The sequence below is a fragment of the Antechinus flavipes genome, chromosome 2 (assembly GCF_016432865.1).
Source record: "Antechinus flavipes isolate AdamAnt ecotype Samford, QLD, Australia chromosome 2, AdamAnt_v2, whole genome shotgun sequence".
NCBI lineage: Eukaryota > Metazoa > Chordata > Mammalia > Dasyuromorphia > Dasyuridae > Antechinus > Antechinus flavipes.
Window position 1 is genome coordinate 499,436,960 of NC_067399.1, and position 18,202 is coordinate 499,455,161.

General features: G+C 34.6%; 1 protein-coding gene across 1 annotated transcript in view; it reads left to right on the forward strand.

The window, feature by feature from the left end:
• The window catches only part of GLE1 (GLE1 RNA export mediator), a 43,734-nt gene that overhangs the window by 13,779 nt on the left and 11,753 nt on the right, over positions 1-18,202 (forward strand). Inside the window, exons 4-6 of the mRNA XM_051980114.1 lie at positions 8,314-8,462; positions 9,865-9,925; positions 10,552-10,806. Coding sequence (XP_051836074.1) covers positions 8,314-8,462; positions 9,865-9,925; positions 10,552-10,806 — 465 coding nt within the window. The remainder of the gene's footprint in view (positions 1-8,313; positions 8,463-9,864; positions 9,926-10,551; positions 10,807-18,202) is intronic.

Sequence of the window (18,202 nt, forward strand, 5' to 3'; positions counted from 1 at the left end):
AAACAATATTCCATAACATTCATATACCATAACTTATTCAGCCATTCTCCAATTGATGGGCATCCACTCAGTTTCCAGTTTCTTGCCACTACAAAAAGGGCTGCCACAAACATTTTTGCACATGTGGGTCCCTTTCTCTCCTTTTTGATCTCTTGGTGAGGATACAAGCCCAGTAGAAACATTGCTGGGTTAAAGGGTATGCACAAGTTGATAACCCTTTGGCATAGTTTGAAATTATTCTCTAGAATGGTTGGATCCATTCACAATTCCACCAACAATGTATCAGTATCCCAGTTTTTCCACATCCCCTTCAACATTCATCATTATCTTTTCCTGTCATCTTAGCCAATCTGAAAGGTGTGTAGTGGCATCTCAGAGTTGTCTTAATTTGCATTTTTAAATTATTTTTGGTGCCTCTTTTAACCAAACTATTGGCTCTCTGTTCATAATTTTCTGGCATCATATTTCTTTTCCCAAATTTTCTTCCCCCTCTTATTTTGTTTTTAAAATCCTTTTTGATCTGTTCCAGGAATTATTGCTTGGTTTGTGTCCAATTCACAGTTTTTTTCTTTGAAACTTTTCTTGTATCTGTGTAACATTGTTTTTTTTTTTTTTTAACTTTTTAGTAACAAAATGGTTTTTTTTTAATAGCTTTTTATTTACAAGATATATGCATGGGTAATTTTTCAGCATTGACAATTGCCAAACCTTTTGTTCCAATTTTTCTCCTCCTTCCCCCCATCTCCTCCCCCTGATGGCAGGTTGACCATTACATGTTAAGTATGTTAAAGTATAAATTAAATACAATATAAACATATATATCTAACAGTTATTTTGCTGTACAGAAAGAATCGGAGTTTGAAATAGTGTACAGTTAGCCTGTGAAGGAAATCAAAAATGCAGGCAGATAAAAATAGAGGAATTGGGAATTCTACGTAGTGGTTCATAGTCATCTCCCAGAGTTCTTTCGCTGGGTATAGCTGGTTCAGTTCATTATTGCTCTATTGGAACTGATTTGGTTCATCTCATTGTTGAATAGGGCCACGTCCATCAGAATTGATCATCATATAGTATTGTTGTTGAAGTATCTGATGATCTTCTGGTCCTTCTCATTTCACTCAACATTACTTTATGTAAGTCTCTCCAGGCCTTTCTGAAATCATCCTGCTGATCATTTCTTACAGAACAATACTATTCCATAATTTTCATATACCACAATTTATTCAGCCATTCTCCAGTTGATGGGCATCCACTCAATTTCCAGCTTCTGATCACTACAAAGAGACCTGCCACAAACATTCTTGCACATAGAGGTCCCTTTCCCTTCTTTAAAATCTCTTTGGGATATTAGCCCAATAGTAACACTGCTGGATCAAAGGGTAATGCACAGTTTGATAACTTTTTGAGCATAATTCCAAATTGCTCTCCAGAATGGCTGAATGTATTCACAATTCCACCAACAATGTATCAGTGTCCCAGTTTTCCCACATCCCCTCCAACATTCCGCATTACCTTTCCCTGTCATTCTAGCCAATCTGACAGGTGTGTAGTGGTAGTTGTCTTAATTTGCATTTATCTAATTAATAATGACTTGGAGCATCTTTTCATATAGCTAGAAATCGTTTCAATTTCTTCATCTGAGAATTGTCTGTCTATATCCTTTGACCGTTGTTTTCTTCTTCATCTCTGTCTTGATCTTCCCTGTCAGCACAGTAGCTTTTTGTGGTTAGGTTCTTTTTTTGTTGTTGTTCATTTTCCCAGCCTATTTCTTGACTTTTAACTTTGTTAAAATTGGGATTTCTTACCAGAGTAAAGGAGGCACTCTCCCAAGTTTCAGGGTTTTTGTGCTGTTTTCATAAGTAGTACTTAGAATCTACAAGTTTTCAGTGTTTCAAAATAGTAGGATCTAGAGAGTGGTTGGTCACTGCTTTCCTGGCCTGTGTCCTGGTATTTGTCCAGGAAGGGACTTTGTTTCCCTGCTGCCGTAAGTACAAGTGCTCCTTTTTGAGCTGTGACTAGGGTCTCTGCTCACCTGTGATTACAAGTGCTAGTGTTCCTTTTTATCTCAGAACTGAGACCAGGACCTCTTTCTCTTGTGAGTCACCACAAGCACTCTTCTCTGCCCTGCAGTTTTGACTAGGTCCCCTTCATTCCTGAATTTGCAAGCACTAATGCCCCTCTTCACCTTGGAACTGCAGCCCAGAAACTGCAAAGCCTCCTACTGCTATTGCTGAGTTGTGCACTGTGCTCTGGATCAATTACCACTCTGCTGTCTCAGATCTTTTCTGCTAATCTTCTAATTTTTTTTTTTTTTATTAACTTTTTATTGATAGAACCCATGCTAGGGTAATTTTTTACAACATTATCCCTTGCATTCACTTCTGTTCCGATTTTTCTCCTCCCTCCCTCCACCCCCTCCCCAAGATGGCAAGCAGTCCTTTACATGTTGAATAGGTTACAATATATCCTAGATACAATATATGTGTGCAGAACCGAACAGTTTTCTTGTTGCACAGGGAGAATTGGATTCAGAAGGTCTAAATAACCCGGGAAGAAAAACAAAATGCAAGCAGTTTATATTCATTTCCCAGTGTTCTTTCTTTGGGTGTAGCTGCTTCTGTCCATCTTTGATCAATTGTAACTGAATTAGCTCTCTTTATCGAAGAGATCCACTTCCATCAGAATACATCCTCAAACAGTATCATTATTGAGGTGTATAATGATCCCTTGTTCTGTTCATTTCACTTAGCATCAGTTCATGTAAGTCTCGCCAGTCCTCTCTGTATTCATCCTATTGGTCATTCCTTACAGAACAATAATCTAATCCGCTAATTTCTATTGGTCTGGAAAAAATCTTATTCCACCTTTTTGTTAGATCTGCTACTCCAGATTCCAATTTGAGGTATTATTTTAAAGTTTTTTGAAGAGGAATATTGGGAGAATTCCATCAATTTGCTGCCTGTATGCTTTCATCTTGACTTTGCTTACTTATCAAAAAAATTTTTTTACCTAGATTAAAAATACTTGTTCCACATAGGATAGTTTATCTCTCAGACTTGTGGAGGAGAAAGAAATTTGTGACCAAAGATGAACTAGAGACCATTACCGATCACAAAATAGAAAATTTTGATTATATCAAATTAAAAAGCCTTTGTACAAACAGAACGAATGCAAACAAGATTAGTAGGGAAGCAACAAACTGCGAAAACATCTTTACAATTAAAGGTTCTGATAAAGGCCTCATTTCCAAAATATATAGAGAACTGACTCAAATTTATAAGAAATCAAGCCATTCTCCAATTGATAAATGGTCAAAGGATATGAACAGACAATTTTCAGAGGATGAAATTGAAACTATTACCACTCACATGAAAGAGTGTTCCAAATCACTATTGATCAGAGAAATGCAAATTAAGACAACTCTGAGATATCACTACACACCTGTCAGATTGGCTAAGATGACAGGAAAAAATAATGATGAATGTTGGAGGGGATGCGGGAAAATGGGGACACTGATGCATTGTTGGTGGAGTTGTGAACGAATCCAGCCATTCTGGAGAGCAATCTGGAATTATGCCCAAAAAGTTATCAAACTGTGCATACCCTTTGATCCAGCAGTGTTTCTATTGGGCTTATACCCCAAAGAGATACTAAAAAAGGGAAAGGGACTTGTATGTGCCAAAATGTTTGTAGCAGCCCTGTTTGTAGTGGCTAGAAACTGGAAAATGAATGGATGCCCATCAATTGGAGAATGGCTGGGTAAATTGTGGTATATGAATGTTATGGAATATTATTGCTCTGTAAGGAATGACCAGCAGGATGAATACAGAGAGGCTTGGAGAGACCTACATGGACTGATGCTAAGTGAGATGAGCAGAACCAGGAGATCATTATACACTTCGACAACGATATTGTATGAGGATGTATTCTGATGGAAGTGGATTTCTCTGACAAAGAGACTTAACTGAGTTTCATTGGATAAATGATGGACAGAAACAGCTACACCCAAAGAAGGAATACTGGGAAATTAATGTGAACTATTTGCATTTTTGATTTTCTTCCCGAGTTACCTTCTGAATACAATTCTCCCTGTGCAGCGGGAGAACTGTTCGGTTCTGCAAATATGTATTGTATCTAGGATATACTGCAACATATTTAACATATATAGGACTGCTTGCCATCTTGGGGGCGGGGGGAGGGAGGGGAAAAAACGAAACATAAGTGATTGCAAGGGATAATGTTGTGTAAAAATTATCCTGGCATGGATTCTGTCAATACAAAGTTATTATTAAATAAAATTAAATTAAAAAAAAAAAAGAATACTTGTTCCAGTATGACATATAAATTCCTTTATACTTTTTAAAGTCATTTATAACCTGGTGCGAGTATTGTGAGATCTGAACCACACTGATTCCATCTTTTTATTCAGTTTTAGATCTAGGTCAGTTCCTTTTCTATTCATTTATAGATCTAGTCCAATTTCTGACTGGTGAGAAAACTTTTATTCAATTAATGGGAATTTTGAGAAAACTTTATTGTATTGTTAACTTAGCCTTTTGTGTCTGGGAAGCTGAATCCCCCTCCATCTTTTGCTTAGAGATCCTTATAACTAAGGACTTTAGGTTATGTTGACCAGAAACTCAGTCAGATCTGAAAATTGAGTCAATATTTTCCCTCACTTATCCCTCTCAAGCAACTCATATATCTTATCTGGAAACTGGCTTTTGTTTCTTTGTTCCTTTGTTCCTTTAACTGAATATGGATTTGGGGGATGAAGGACACCTTATTTTTTTTTTTTTCTTGATTTCAGGGAATTGTTGTCTTTACTGTCGCTTCTCCCAACTCACAAAATTTACTCATCCTAAATTGAAACTATTACCACTCATATGAAAGAGTGTTCCAAATCACTAGTGATCAGAGAAATGCAAATTAAGACAACTCTGAGATACTACTACACACCTGTCAGATTGGCTAAGATGACAGGAAAAAATAATGATGAATGTTGGAGGGGATGCGGGAAAACTGGGACACTGATGCATTGTTGGTGGAGTTGTGAACGAATCCAACCATTCTGGAGAGCAATCTGGAATTATGCCCAAAAAGTTATCAAATTGTGCATACCCTTTGACTCAGCAGTGTTTCTATTGGGCTTATATCCCAAAGAAATACTAAAGAAGGGAAAGGGACCTGTATGTCCCAAAATGTTTGTAGCAGCCCTATTTGTAGTGTCTAGAACCTGGAAAATGAATGGATGCCCATCAATTGGAGAATGGCTGGGTAAATTGTGGTATATGAATGTTATGGAATATTATTGTTCTGTAAGAAATGACCAGCAGGATGAATACAGAGAGGACTGGCGAGACTTACATGAACTGATGCTAAGTGAAATGAGCAGAACCAGGAGATCATTATACACTTCGACAACAATATTGTATGAGGACATATTTTGATGGAAGTGGATTTCTTTGACAAAGAGACCTGAGTTTCAATTGATAAATGACGGACAGAAGCAGCTACACCCAAAGAAAGAACACTGGGAAACAAATGTGAACTATCTACATTTTTGTTTTTCTTCCCGGGTTATTTATACCTTCTGAATCCAATTCTCCCTGTGCAACAAGAGAACTGTTCGGTTCTGCAAATATATATTGTATCTAGGATATACTGCAACATACCCAACATATATAGGACTGCTTGCCATCTAGGGGAGGGGGTGGAGGGAGGGAGGGGAAAAATCGGAACAGAAATGAGTGCAAGGGATAATGTTGTAAAAAAAATTACCCTGGCATGGATTCTGTCAATATAAAGCAATTATTAAATAAAAATTAAAAAAAAAAATTTGCTCATCCTCTCTCAACTTTGAAAGCCCCTAATCTTTTTTCCAATTAGAAATCAGGTTACCTAATTTTGTAACCTGGTTTTTACCCTGTTAACTTTTTTTTCATTAATTGATCTTATTTAATTACCTTTTTAATGCATAAAAATCTGTCTTCCTCCTGTTCAGTATCTCCAATTAGGAGTCTAGTACCAAAGTTGAGTCTTGGTCCTGAATTGTCATGCCTTTGCAATACCTAGCTTAATAAATCATTCTGCTTGGTGATCATAATTTTATCTTTCAAATGCTCGTTATACATCCCAGGCACCTATAGGATCTGCAGTGTCTCTAGTAGTGGTCTGTTCTGAGATATTATAGAGGGTTCTGTAGCTCCAGACTTCAAAGATTCACAGGGAGCTTGTACTTAGGACTTAAGAGTTCAATTCAGGACCTAAGGGAATTCAGGCAAAACCATTAAGGGAAGAACTTTCAGGAGGTTCTGTCTCTGGCATAAAGCCCTATTTTAGCTATTAAAACTGGAGGGAGCAATATAAATATCACTACTACTGTCAAAAATTCTATTAGATCTAGATATTCTCCCAAAATAAGAAGGAAATGAATATAACATCTGTAAACAATGACTCAGAGGGGGAAAATGGACTTTCCATAAGGAGTACATGAATATTTAGATGAAATGAAGCAAGAAATTAAATGAAATGATAGTTCAAGAGCAAGTTCAAAGCAATTTAGAGGAGAATAAATAGCTTAGGTCACAAAGAGGCAGATTTTTCTCAAGTAATAGAGTTCCTGGAAACTAGAATACACCTAATCCAAATTATTGCCTTGCTGGAACAGCAAAAAATAATAGACTAAAATCAAAAGATTGAAAAAAATAGAAGAAAATAAAAGATAATCAGAAATAAAAAAAATAACTGATCCAGAATTTAAATCTAGGAGAGATAATTTAAGAATTGAAAACCATGACATAAAAGCCTAGACACTATAGTTCAGGAAATCCTAGGTGAAAAATGTCTAAGGCAATATTTATGACTTGGAAGGGGCTATATGATGATGTTGGGCTAACTTTTATAAAGGGGAAGAAGAACTAGGTGTCCTTTAAGAACGCTAAGTATCAGGAGGATCAAGAAAAACTAAAAAGGATTTGTAGTTGGATTTAGTTATGAGCATTTGAAGGAGAGAGAGAGAAGGATAAAAGGAGAAAGTTATTTCTTAGTAATATAGGAAGAAATGGAACCTGTTATTTTTTCATAATTATGATGTGATAAGAGTATGCCAGATAAAGGATAACATGTTGGTAGCAGACATCAGATATATCTCATTTTGAAATAGACAAAAAAAGATTGTGTGCGTGCGTATGCATACACACACAGAGTTTGATGTAGAAATAAAAATCAGTAGGAAAACAAGCATTAGGGGCATATGGGAGAAAGGTGGGGAGGGTAAGAGGGAAGATAATAATAGAGTGGGAATAGCCTTGAACAAAACAGACTTTCTGATCTTAAAGAAAGAATCAAATGGGGAAAAAAATAAAAGCAAAAAAGAAGCATCTAAGGGGGATGTGTATTAGTTGGAAAACACCTAAATAAATTGTGGTATATGAAGGCAATCGAACTTTATTTTACCATAAACAATTACAAAAAAACAATTTAGGGATTCTGGGTAATATGTGAACCAAAGTAATAAGAGTAGGACTACCAGAATAGTTTATTCAATACTAACAACATTATGAAGATAAGCAGCTTTAAAAAACTTAGCAGTTCAGATCAATGATCATATCCCCAGCAGATGGATGAAGGATGGATGTTATATCCCTCTGTCAGAAAGGTAACAGATATAAGATGCAAAGATGCATGCATCCATTTTGTATGGGTTCCTTCCATATGTTTCTTTCAAAAGCTTGACTGTTATTACTTGTTTATGACGGTTTTGTTTTTCTTTCAGTTTTTAATTTGGAGTGAGTAGATAAGGGGAGATTGTTAGTAATGACGTCAAAAATAAGAGAACCATTGGAATAGTTTTAAAATGAACAGAAAGAAGTTCAGAAGGAAGCATAGACAAGCAGAACAGTTTTGAAAATAATATGTGGAATGATATATTTTTTTTCAGAATCAAGCAGTTTAAAATGGAGATTCACAGTTTCATATAGAAACTTCTTATTTGATTCTATCATGTTTATGAGAATGCTATATTTTATATATATATATATATATCCCTTTGTGTTAGAGGTGCAAATAAATAATGGTTTTTTAAAAAGTCTTTTGGGATAGTTAGATGGAGCGCTACAGTAGATTGAACCACTATCCTTGGAGTCAAGGGTATCAGAATTCACCTGTTCAAACTCTCTTTTTACAAACTGAGAAACTGAGTCCTAGAGAAATTAGTCAGTTTGTCTAAGATAACACAGGAGCAGAACCAGGATTCAAGTCCAGGTCTTTTGTGTTTGCTTCTAATATAAATTTTTTCAATCTTTCTTTCAGAAAGGATTAAGGCAATGGCAAGAGGAGCATGAAAGGAAGGTACGGGTCCTCTCTGAAATGGCATCAGAGCAACTGAAGCGGTTTGATGAGCGAAAGTCGTTGAAACAGCACAAGGAATATCAGGACCTTCGTGAGGTGATAGAGAAAAGGTAGGAACATCCAGAGGCTAACCAATATCAGGTAATATTAGGAAGGTTAGATATAAGATGGATAGCAGCTATTCCAGAATAAAAGATGTGATATGAGAGCCACCTGCCAGTGGCTTCTTGGAGGTCTGAGATCTGTAGAATGGATCTCTTCATGTGAGAGGGTGATGACGATGATACAAGGAGACTGAGAAACATTTGTGTTCTCTGATCTCTCTCTTCTTCCCTCTTGCTTCCAATTTATTTCATTCCCAATCTACAAGGACCATCTTTGTTAGTAAGGCTGCTTTGCAACTCCTTCAAGTGTTATGATTCACAGCTGTGGAGGGACTTGCAGAATTGACCTGCCCCTTAACTTAGGCATGGTCCGTAATTAAAAGATTCCAAGAACATTATTTCTTATGAAAGATTCTGTCTGAATGTGGATAAAATCACAGTATTTTCACCTTTTTTGGTGATGTTTGTTTGCTTGTTTTTTTTGTGGTTTTTTTCCTGTTTTGATCTGATTTTCTTGTGCAGCATAACAAATATGGAAATATGTTTAGGAGAATTGCAGGTGTTTAACCAATAGTGAATTGCTTCCTGTCTAAAGGAGCGAGGAGGGAAGAGGAAAGGGAGAAAAATGTGGAACAAGGTTTTACAAAGCTGAATGGTGAAAACTATCTTTACATGTATTTGGTGAAAAAAAAAGTTAAAAAAAAAAAAAAGTTGATCTGAAATTAATTGACCTTTAATACATTTATAAAAATAATTTTTAAATTTGTTATTGATGCCTTTTATATTATAGTCCTCTCTCAATAAAACCTCTTCCCCACCACTGATTCTCCGCTCCCTTGTGGAGTAGTGGGGAGTGTGAAGGTAGGGAGCAATGTTTTTGTTTCCCACTTTTTTGGGAGATAGGAAGTATCCTGCCCTGTTCATTCCCTACTGATGGCAGTCAGTCAGTTGTCTTTCAATGTATATTCTTAGAAAATTATCTAGGATACTGAAAAGTTAGATGACTTGTCTGTGATCAGATAACCTATATATCTCAATTGTAGAACTTGAACCCAAGTTGTCTTGACTTTTAAAGACTGTCTTTCTTTTCACTATGGTACTATTTCTCAAATCCTACAATTACAATATGTAAAAAACAAAAGGTACAAAAACAATAAATTGAGTGACTGCATATGATGACATCTGCAGCATTTCATATCTGTTGTTGTATATTTCTCTCCTGAGAGAGGAAAAATGAATATTGTATTGTCATTTGTTTTTTGGAACCAAGTTTGGTCATTACTATGAATCTCAATTTGGATACTTTTTAGTGTTGTTTGTATTATTGTACCAATTGTGTGTGTTGTGTGGAGAATAATTTTTGAGTAGGAATTCCTAATTTTTTTTTCCCTTCTGAATCTCATTTCAGTTTCAAAGAAGCACAAGGTCAGCAGGAAAAGTTAAAAGAGGAACATCGTCATAGAGCCAAGGTCAGAGGCTGGAAAATGAATATGGAAAAGTGTGACTGAGAAGCTCTTGAGTACCTTTTAAAACCTCTTTCTAGTTGGGTGTGGAATACTAGAATTTGATTTATAGTATCTTAAATTCTGAAAAATCCTTAAGTCATCTAGGTCTTTCCTTTTTTCTTTTCTTTTCATTTCTTTCTTTCTTTGATTTTTTTTTTTTATTTATTTATTGCTCAGGCAATTGGGGTTAAGTGACTTGGGTCACAAAGCTAGGAAATATTAAGTGTCTGAGGATGGATTTGAACTTAGGTCCTCCTGACTCTAGGGCTGGGACTCTATCTGCTGTGCCATCTAGCTGCCCATACTCTTTCAAATAATTCAGGAATTCTGTTTCAGTATCTCTGTCATCTGAAAGCTTCTCTATTTGAACATCTCTGATAATAAAGATCACTCTTTATGTCACACTACAACCTGTTCCATTTTTCTTATCATTGTTTCCAAGTGATTATGGAGAATTTCTTTGCTTGGAATTTTCCCTACTTACAAAGTGGTTAGATTCTATAGAACTTAAGATACGAAGGTAAAGGGCTTAGAAGTCACTGGGGGAAAGTTCCAAAGACTAGGTTTTCACCTGATGTTCCTCTTTATAGATTCTCAACCTGAAGCTACGTGAAGCTGAACAACAGCGGTTGAGGCAGATAGAACAAGAGCGGCTTAGAAAGGAGGAAGGTCAGGATCGTTTGCGACGTCTCTATGCCCTTCAAGAGGAGGTGTTGCAGCTCAACCAACAGCTGGATCCTAATTATCAGCACAAAGACCTGTTGAGAATAGACCTGTCTAGTTATGGAAGCAAAGGAAACCATTTATGTGGGCTTATCTCAGGTATCATTCGGACCACCAGTGAGGTAAGAGATTTATCCAGCAATTTTCTTCCTTTTCCTGAGCAGTCTTTTCACAGATATTTTCTTATGGTTAAATAAATAGTTACATTATTTTGGCTTTACTACTACATACTAAGACAAATCCTTGACAACTTGTGGCCTCAGTTTCCCTTTCCACTTGGAGAGAAGGTTTTTTAAAAAGAATTTACTCAGTGATTGGGTCAGTGCCTACCATTACTGTGGTTTGAGGATGTCTTTGTGTTTATTTTTCCTACCATTATGTGTGAATCTTATTGTGGTATAGAAGAGAAAGAAAGAGGTGGATTGGGAGTCAGGAAGACCTGAGTTCATTAAATCCAGCCTTATACTTGGACTCTGTCACTCTGGGCAAGTTATAGCTTCTCATGCTATGCTATGCTTGACATTACTCTCTTGTAAGTATGGGAAATGAGTGTGGACCACAACATACCATTTCCACTCCTGTTATTGTCCGCTTGCATTTTTGTTTTCCTTCTCAGGTTATTTTTACCTTATTTCTAAATCTGATTTTTTTCTTGTGCAGCAAGATAACGATATAAACAGGTGTGTGTGTGTGTGTGTGTATGTATTGTATTTAACATATACTTTAATATATTTAATGTGTATTGGACTACTACTGCCTGCTATCGAGGGGGTGGGGGGAAGGAGGGGAAAAGTTGGAATAGAAGGTTTTGCAAGGATCAATGCTGGAAAATTACCTATGCATATATATGTCTTATAAATAAAAATCTATAATAAAAATTATAATTAAAAAAAGAAGAAACGACTCTCTTTTAAGTTGTAGAGCAAGGGTCAGTCTACATTGGTCAAAGGCGTTTTCCATCAGGAGTTCTCTATACTAAAGGAATAATAAGTTTAGACCAAAAAAAAATCCTTTTATGCAATTTCATGTAAGCCTTATTTAATAAAAATAAAATTTCCTTGAAAACCACATGAAATCAAGCTTCTGAACAGAGCCTGGGGAATGAAACTACTCTCTAGTTCAAGATAAATTGGAAGGACTTCAAGAAAAGTCAGTCTTACTGGGATAAAAGAGATGTTCAGCCCAGCTCAGATGTTATCTGTAAAAGCCAGTGAGAGGGTCTTAATCACAGCAGATTAGCAATTAAGATGCTTGATCCTGGCTCAGTAGCAGAGCAGACCAGTGGGGCAATCTCCAGGAACCAGCTTAGGAAACCAGGCTATTGTCTGGAGAAAGCAATTAGGGTTCTGAGCAAGGCAACAAACACAAGGGGCCTCTAACCTCAAAACCAAGGCTCAGACCTTCACAAAAATCTTCGAACAGTGCCCAAGAGCTGCCCAGGAGCAGAAATAGAAAAATTAGTCACAAAATAGGAAAAAAGAAAAAAAATGAGCAAGAAACAAAAAAGAACCTTAATTGTAGAAATTTACTGTGGTGACAGGGAAGACCAAAATGTCTACTCAGAATGAGGACAAAAGTGCCCACATAGGAAATCTCAAAAGGGTGATATGAATTGGTCTTAAGCCCAAAGAGGCGTCTTAGAAACACTCATAAAAGATTTTAAAAGGCAAATAAGAGAGGTAGAAGAAAAATAGGGAAAAGAAAAAAGATGTATTCAAGAGAGAAAAGAGACAGCTTAGAAATGAAAAGATAAAAATTGAAGAAAACAATTCCCTAAAAAATACAATTGGGCAAATATAAAAATTCATTGAAAATTCAATTCCTTAAAAAACACAATTGGCCATTTGCAAAACAAATTCACTGAAGAAAACACTACCTTTAAAAATAGAATTAATCAAATGGAAAAAAGAGATAGAAAAGTTAACTGAAGAAAATTATACATTAAAAACTTGGATCTTCTTAACTTTGTGACCTTGGGCAAATTGCTTAAACCCCAATTACCTCAGCAAAAAAACAAACAAAATTTAGGACCAGACAAATGGTAACTAATGACTCTTTAGGGACATCAAGAATCAATCAAACAAACTTTAAAAAAATGGAAAAATGGAAGAAAATATAAAAAACTTCATTAAAAAAATAGAAAATAGATCCAGAAGAGATAATTTAAAACTTATTGATCTACCTGAAAGCCATGATGAAAAAAATAGTGTGGATAGCATTCTTCAAGAAATCATCAAGAAAAACTGCCATGATATACCTAGAACCATAGGGCAAAATATTCACTGAAAGAATCCATCGATCACCTCTGGAAAGAAATCCCACAAGGAAAACTCAAGAAATATTGTTGCAGAAACTCCAGAAGAAAAAAATGCTACAAGCTTCCAGAAGAAAACCAATTCAGGTATCAAGGAACCACAGTCAGGATTATCTAGGATCTGGCAGCTTCCAAAATAATGGATTAGAGAGTCTAGAATACTATATTCTGGAAGGCAAATCTAGGATTACAACCAAGATTCAATTCTCCAGCAAAACTGAGCATCATCAGGGGAAGAGCTGGATTTTCAGTGAAATAAGGAACTTAAAATAATTTCTTTGAAAAAACCAGAATTGGTTTTTCAGATGGAAAATTTGATCTTCAAATACAGGACTCCAGAAAAGCATAGAAAGATAAACAGGAAAGAAAAAAATTATTTAAAGGTTAAATTGTTTACATCTCTAGATGAGAAAATGATACTTGTAATTCTTGAGAAAAGTATGTTTCAGTAGGGCAGTTAGAGCATACAAGGACAGAGGGTGTGGGTATAAATTGATTCTGATGTGATATTAATTAAAAAGACATGAAAGGGTGGGAAAAGAATTCTACTGGGAGGTTAGGAAAGGAGAAAAAATGGGATAAATTAGATCAAAGAAAAGGCACCAAAAAATTACAATAGAAGTAAAGAAGGAAGGCAATTGAGCATTGATTGAAGTGTAAATCTTATCAGTTTTACTCAAAAAGGAATAACATTGACTCAGTTGGGTATAGAAATTTATCTTTCCCTATAAGGAAGAAAGGGGAAAGAAAAGGGAGGATTTGAGAAGGGAAGAGTAGAAAAACCCTAGGAAAAAGGAATAAAGAGTAGAGAAGGGGAGGGGTGATAAAAGGAAGGGCAATAAAGATTGAGAATAGGGTGAGTCACAAACAAAACCCTATTGTTACTAAATAGGGACAGGATAGAAAGAGAACAAAAATCTATAATACAGGGGAGAAAAGAGGATGCAGGTGAAAGATTGTAATCATAAGTGGGAATGGGAATGTGATGAATTCTTCCCAGAATGGATTAAAAATGGAATCCTACAATATGTTGTTTTCAAGAAACACATTTGAAACAAAAAGGTACATACAGAATAAAGGTAAAGGACTGGAACAGAATTCATTATGCTTCAGCTGAAGCCAAAAAAAAAAAAAAAAAAAAAAAAAGCAGGGGTAGCAATTCTGATCTCAGATAAAACAAAAGCAAAAATAGATCCAATTAAAAGAGATAAGGAAGGAAATTACATTTTCTTAAAGGACACTGTAGATAATGAAATAGTATCAATACTAAATGTATATGCACCAAGTGGCAGGGCATTCATATTCTTAGAGAAGTTAAGCCAGTTTCAGGAAGAAATAGACAGTAAAACTATATTGGTAAAGGACCTCAACCTTCCTCTCCCAGAATCAAATAAATCTTACTACAGAATAAACAAGAAAGAAACTAGGAGGTTTATAGAATCTTAGAAAACCTAGATATGGTAGACTTGGAGAAAATTAAATAGCAATAGAAAAGAATAAACCTTTTTTTAGCAGTACATGGCACCTATACAAAAATTGATCATGTATTATATATAAAAACTTCACAATCAAATGCAGAAGGGCCAAAATAGTAAATGCTTCCTTTTCAGATCATAATGCAATAAAAATTACATTCAATACAAGGCCAGGGAAAGACAGACTAAAAACTAATTAGAAATTGAATAACCTAATTTTAAGGAATAAGTGGGTCAAACAACAAGTCATAGAAATAACCAATAATTTCATCTAAGAGAATGACAATAATGAGCAACATACCAAAACCTATGGGATGCAGCCAAAGCAGTTCTTAGGGAAAACTTTGTATCTCTAAATAGTCACATGAATAAAATAGAGAAAGAAGAGATCAGTGAATTGGGCATGGAACTAAAAAAGCTAGAAAAATAGCATTAAAAATTAATTCCAATTCCAAATTAGAAATTCTGAAAATCAATTTTTTGATTTTCAAAGGATAGATTAATAAAATTAAAAGTAAGAAAATGTTGAACTGATTAATAAAATTAAGAATTGTTTTTGTGAAAAAAACAAAATAGATAAACCTTTGGTTAATTTGATTACAAAAAGGAAAGAAAAAAACCAGCATCAAAAATGAAAAGGATAAATTTATCACCAATGAAGAAATTAAAGCAATTAAATTAAAGGAACTATTTGTATGCCAACAAATATAACAATTTAATTGACATGTATGAATATTTACAAAAATACAAATTTTCTGATTAAAAAATAGGGGATAAATTACTTAAATAGTCCTATTTTAGAAAAAGGAATTGAACAAGCTATCAATGAACTCCCTATGAAAAAAGTATTGAGAACTAGATGAATTTACAAGTGAATTCAGCCAAACATTTAAAGAACAATTAATTCCCATACTATGTAAACTATTTAGAAAAATAGGCAAAGGAGTCCTGTCAAATTCCTTCTATAACACAAATATGATGCTTATGCCTAAATAAAAGAGAGCCAAAATAGAAAAAGGAAATATACATGTCCCTAATGAATATCGATGCAAAAATTTTAAATAAAACATTTAACAAAGAGATTACAACAATTTATCAGCAAGATAATACACTATGCCAAGTGAGATTTATACCAGGAATGCAGGACTGAGATAAAACTATCACTCTTTGCAGATGTTATGATGGTATACTTAGAAAATTCTAGAGAATCATCCAAAAATTTACTTGAAACAATTATTGGCTTTAGCAAAGTGGCAGGATATAAAATAAATACACACAAATCATTACTAATGAAGCCCAGCAGCAAGAGATAGTAAGAGAAATTTCATTTAAAATAATAATAAACAAAATAAAATATTTGAGTATCTACCTGCCAAGACAAACCCAGGAACTATATGAACACAATTACAAAACACTTGAGCAGTTGGAAAAATATCAGTTACTCAAGGTTAGACTGAGCAAATATAATAAAAATGGCAGTTCTATCTAAATACATCTGTTCAGTGTCATACTAAACTGCCAAAAAATTATTTTGTAGAGGTAGGAAAAAAACTAACATAATTCATCTGGAAGAACAAAAAAGTTAAAGAATACAAAGGACAGTGGCTGCTACTAGTACTGGACCAAAAAATTCTTATATAAAGCTGCGGTCATCAAAATCCTCTGATACTGGCTAAGAAATAGAGTAGTATAGATCAGTGGAATTAGGTTAGATACACATGACACAATAATCAATGACCATAGTAGTTTGGTACTTAATAAATCCAAAACTCTAGGATAAGAACTCACTTTCACAAAATGGCTGGGAAAACAAAAATACTATGTCACTTGACTTAAACCTATATCTTGCACCCCATACCAAAATAAGGTGATTTAGGCATAAAGAATGATTCTAAAAGCAAATTAGGAGACCAAGGTTTAGTTTACCTAAGTGATCTTTGGAGAAGGGAGGAATTTATGGCGAAAGAAGAAATAGATAATTATGAAAGTATGAAATGAAAAATGGATAATTTTGATTACATTAAATTTAAAAAGTACAAACAAACCAATGCAGAAAAGATGAGAAGGGAAGCAGAGAGCTGGGGGAAAATTTTTACAGCCATTGTTTCTGATAAAGGCTTCATTTCTAAAATATATAAAGAACTGAGTCAAACTTCTAAGAATATAAGTCAATATAAATGTTCAAAAGATATGAACAGTTTTCAGGTGAAGAAATTAAAATCATTTGTAGTATATTAAAAATGATTGTTTTGTTTTCTAAAATAGAACTATAAGTAATCTAATTATATGAAAAATGCTCTGTATTAATTAGAGAAATGCAAATCAAAAGAACTCTGAGGTACTACCTTACACCTCTCAGATTGGCTATTACGACAAGAAAAGGTAATGTTAAGTGTTAGAGGGGTTGTGGGAAAACTGGGACACTAATGCATTGTTGGTGGGGTTATAAAATGATCCAACCATTCTGAAGAGCAATTTGGAACTGTGTCCAAAGGACTATAAAATTATGTGTATCCCCTTTGATCCAGCAGTACTGCATTTCAAAGAAATCATAAAAGAGGGAAAGGGATCTACGTGTGTAGAACTGTAGTAGCTTTTTTTGTGGTGGCAAAGAATTGGAAAATGTATGGATGCTCATCAGTTGGGGAATGGCATAAGATATAGTATATGAAAGTAATGATATATTATTGTTACATAAAAATTGATGAACAGCCCGATTTAGAAAGGTCTGGAAAGATTTACACAAACTGAGCAAAATAAGCAGAACCAAGAATACATTGTACAGAATAAGAGCATAAATTGTGCGAAGATAACTATGAAAGACTTGATTCTTCTCATCAGTTCAGTGATCCAAGACAATCCCAATAAACTTGGAATGGAAAATGCCATCTGCATCCAGAGCGAGAACTATTGAGACTTAATTTAAATGATCACATGCTATGTTCACTTTCGTTTCTTTTTCTTTTGTTTTTTCTTTTTCATGTGGTTTTTTATTTTATTCTGATTTTTTTCCTCTCTACATGATTCATAAGGAAAGTATGTAGAAATATGACTCTTCATTTATAACTCAAAAAAGTTTTACAAGTAACTGGGGAAAATATAGAAAAGCAATTTGGGCAGGCAAAAATAATCTTTATTATCAATTTTAGCTTTGTAGGATTTGAGACTTAAGTTTAATTGCTTAATACTTGGTGTCAAGAGAATTCTTTTCTCTTGAAAAGTAACATGGCTAAAAGTAACTAGTTCCTTGATAGAATTCCTAAATGTACCAAAAAGCAGATTACAATAGTAGTGCCAGAATCAAATAGAAATGGATCCCTCCAAGCTATATTACTAATTTAGAAAACTATAAATTAACATTAATTTTAATGTTGATCAAATTAATTAATTAATATGTTTAATTACATTTAAACACCAGAATGTTTCTCTCTATGGGCCACAAACCTGATGTGAAAGGATTATAATTATAATTCCTGTTGTCCGAAGGAGATGACCCCTGGAGAAGGATTTTTACAATAGCTTCCACCACAGTTGTTTCTTATTGTGCAGAAGACTTCTAATAAAAGAAAGACTAAAACATTTTTACACACATATACACACAAATTTGGGGGGAGAGAATAGGGTAGAGCTAGGTAGAGTAGTGGACAGAGTACCAGCTTGGAATCAGACCTGAGCTCAAATCCAGCCTCAGACACTTAATTACTTGGGCAAGTCATTTAGGCCTTGGTT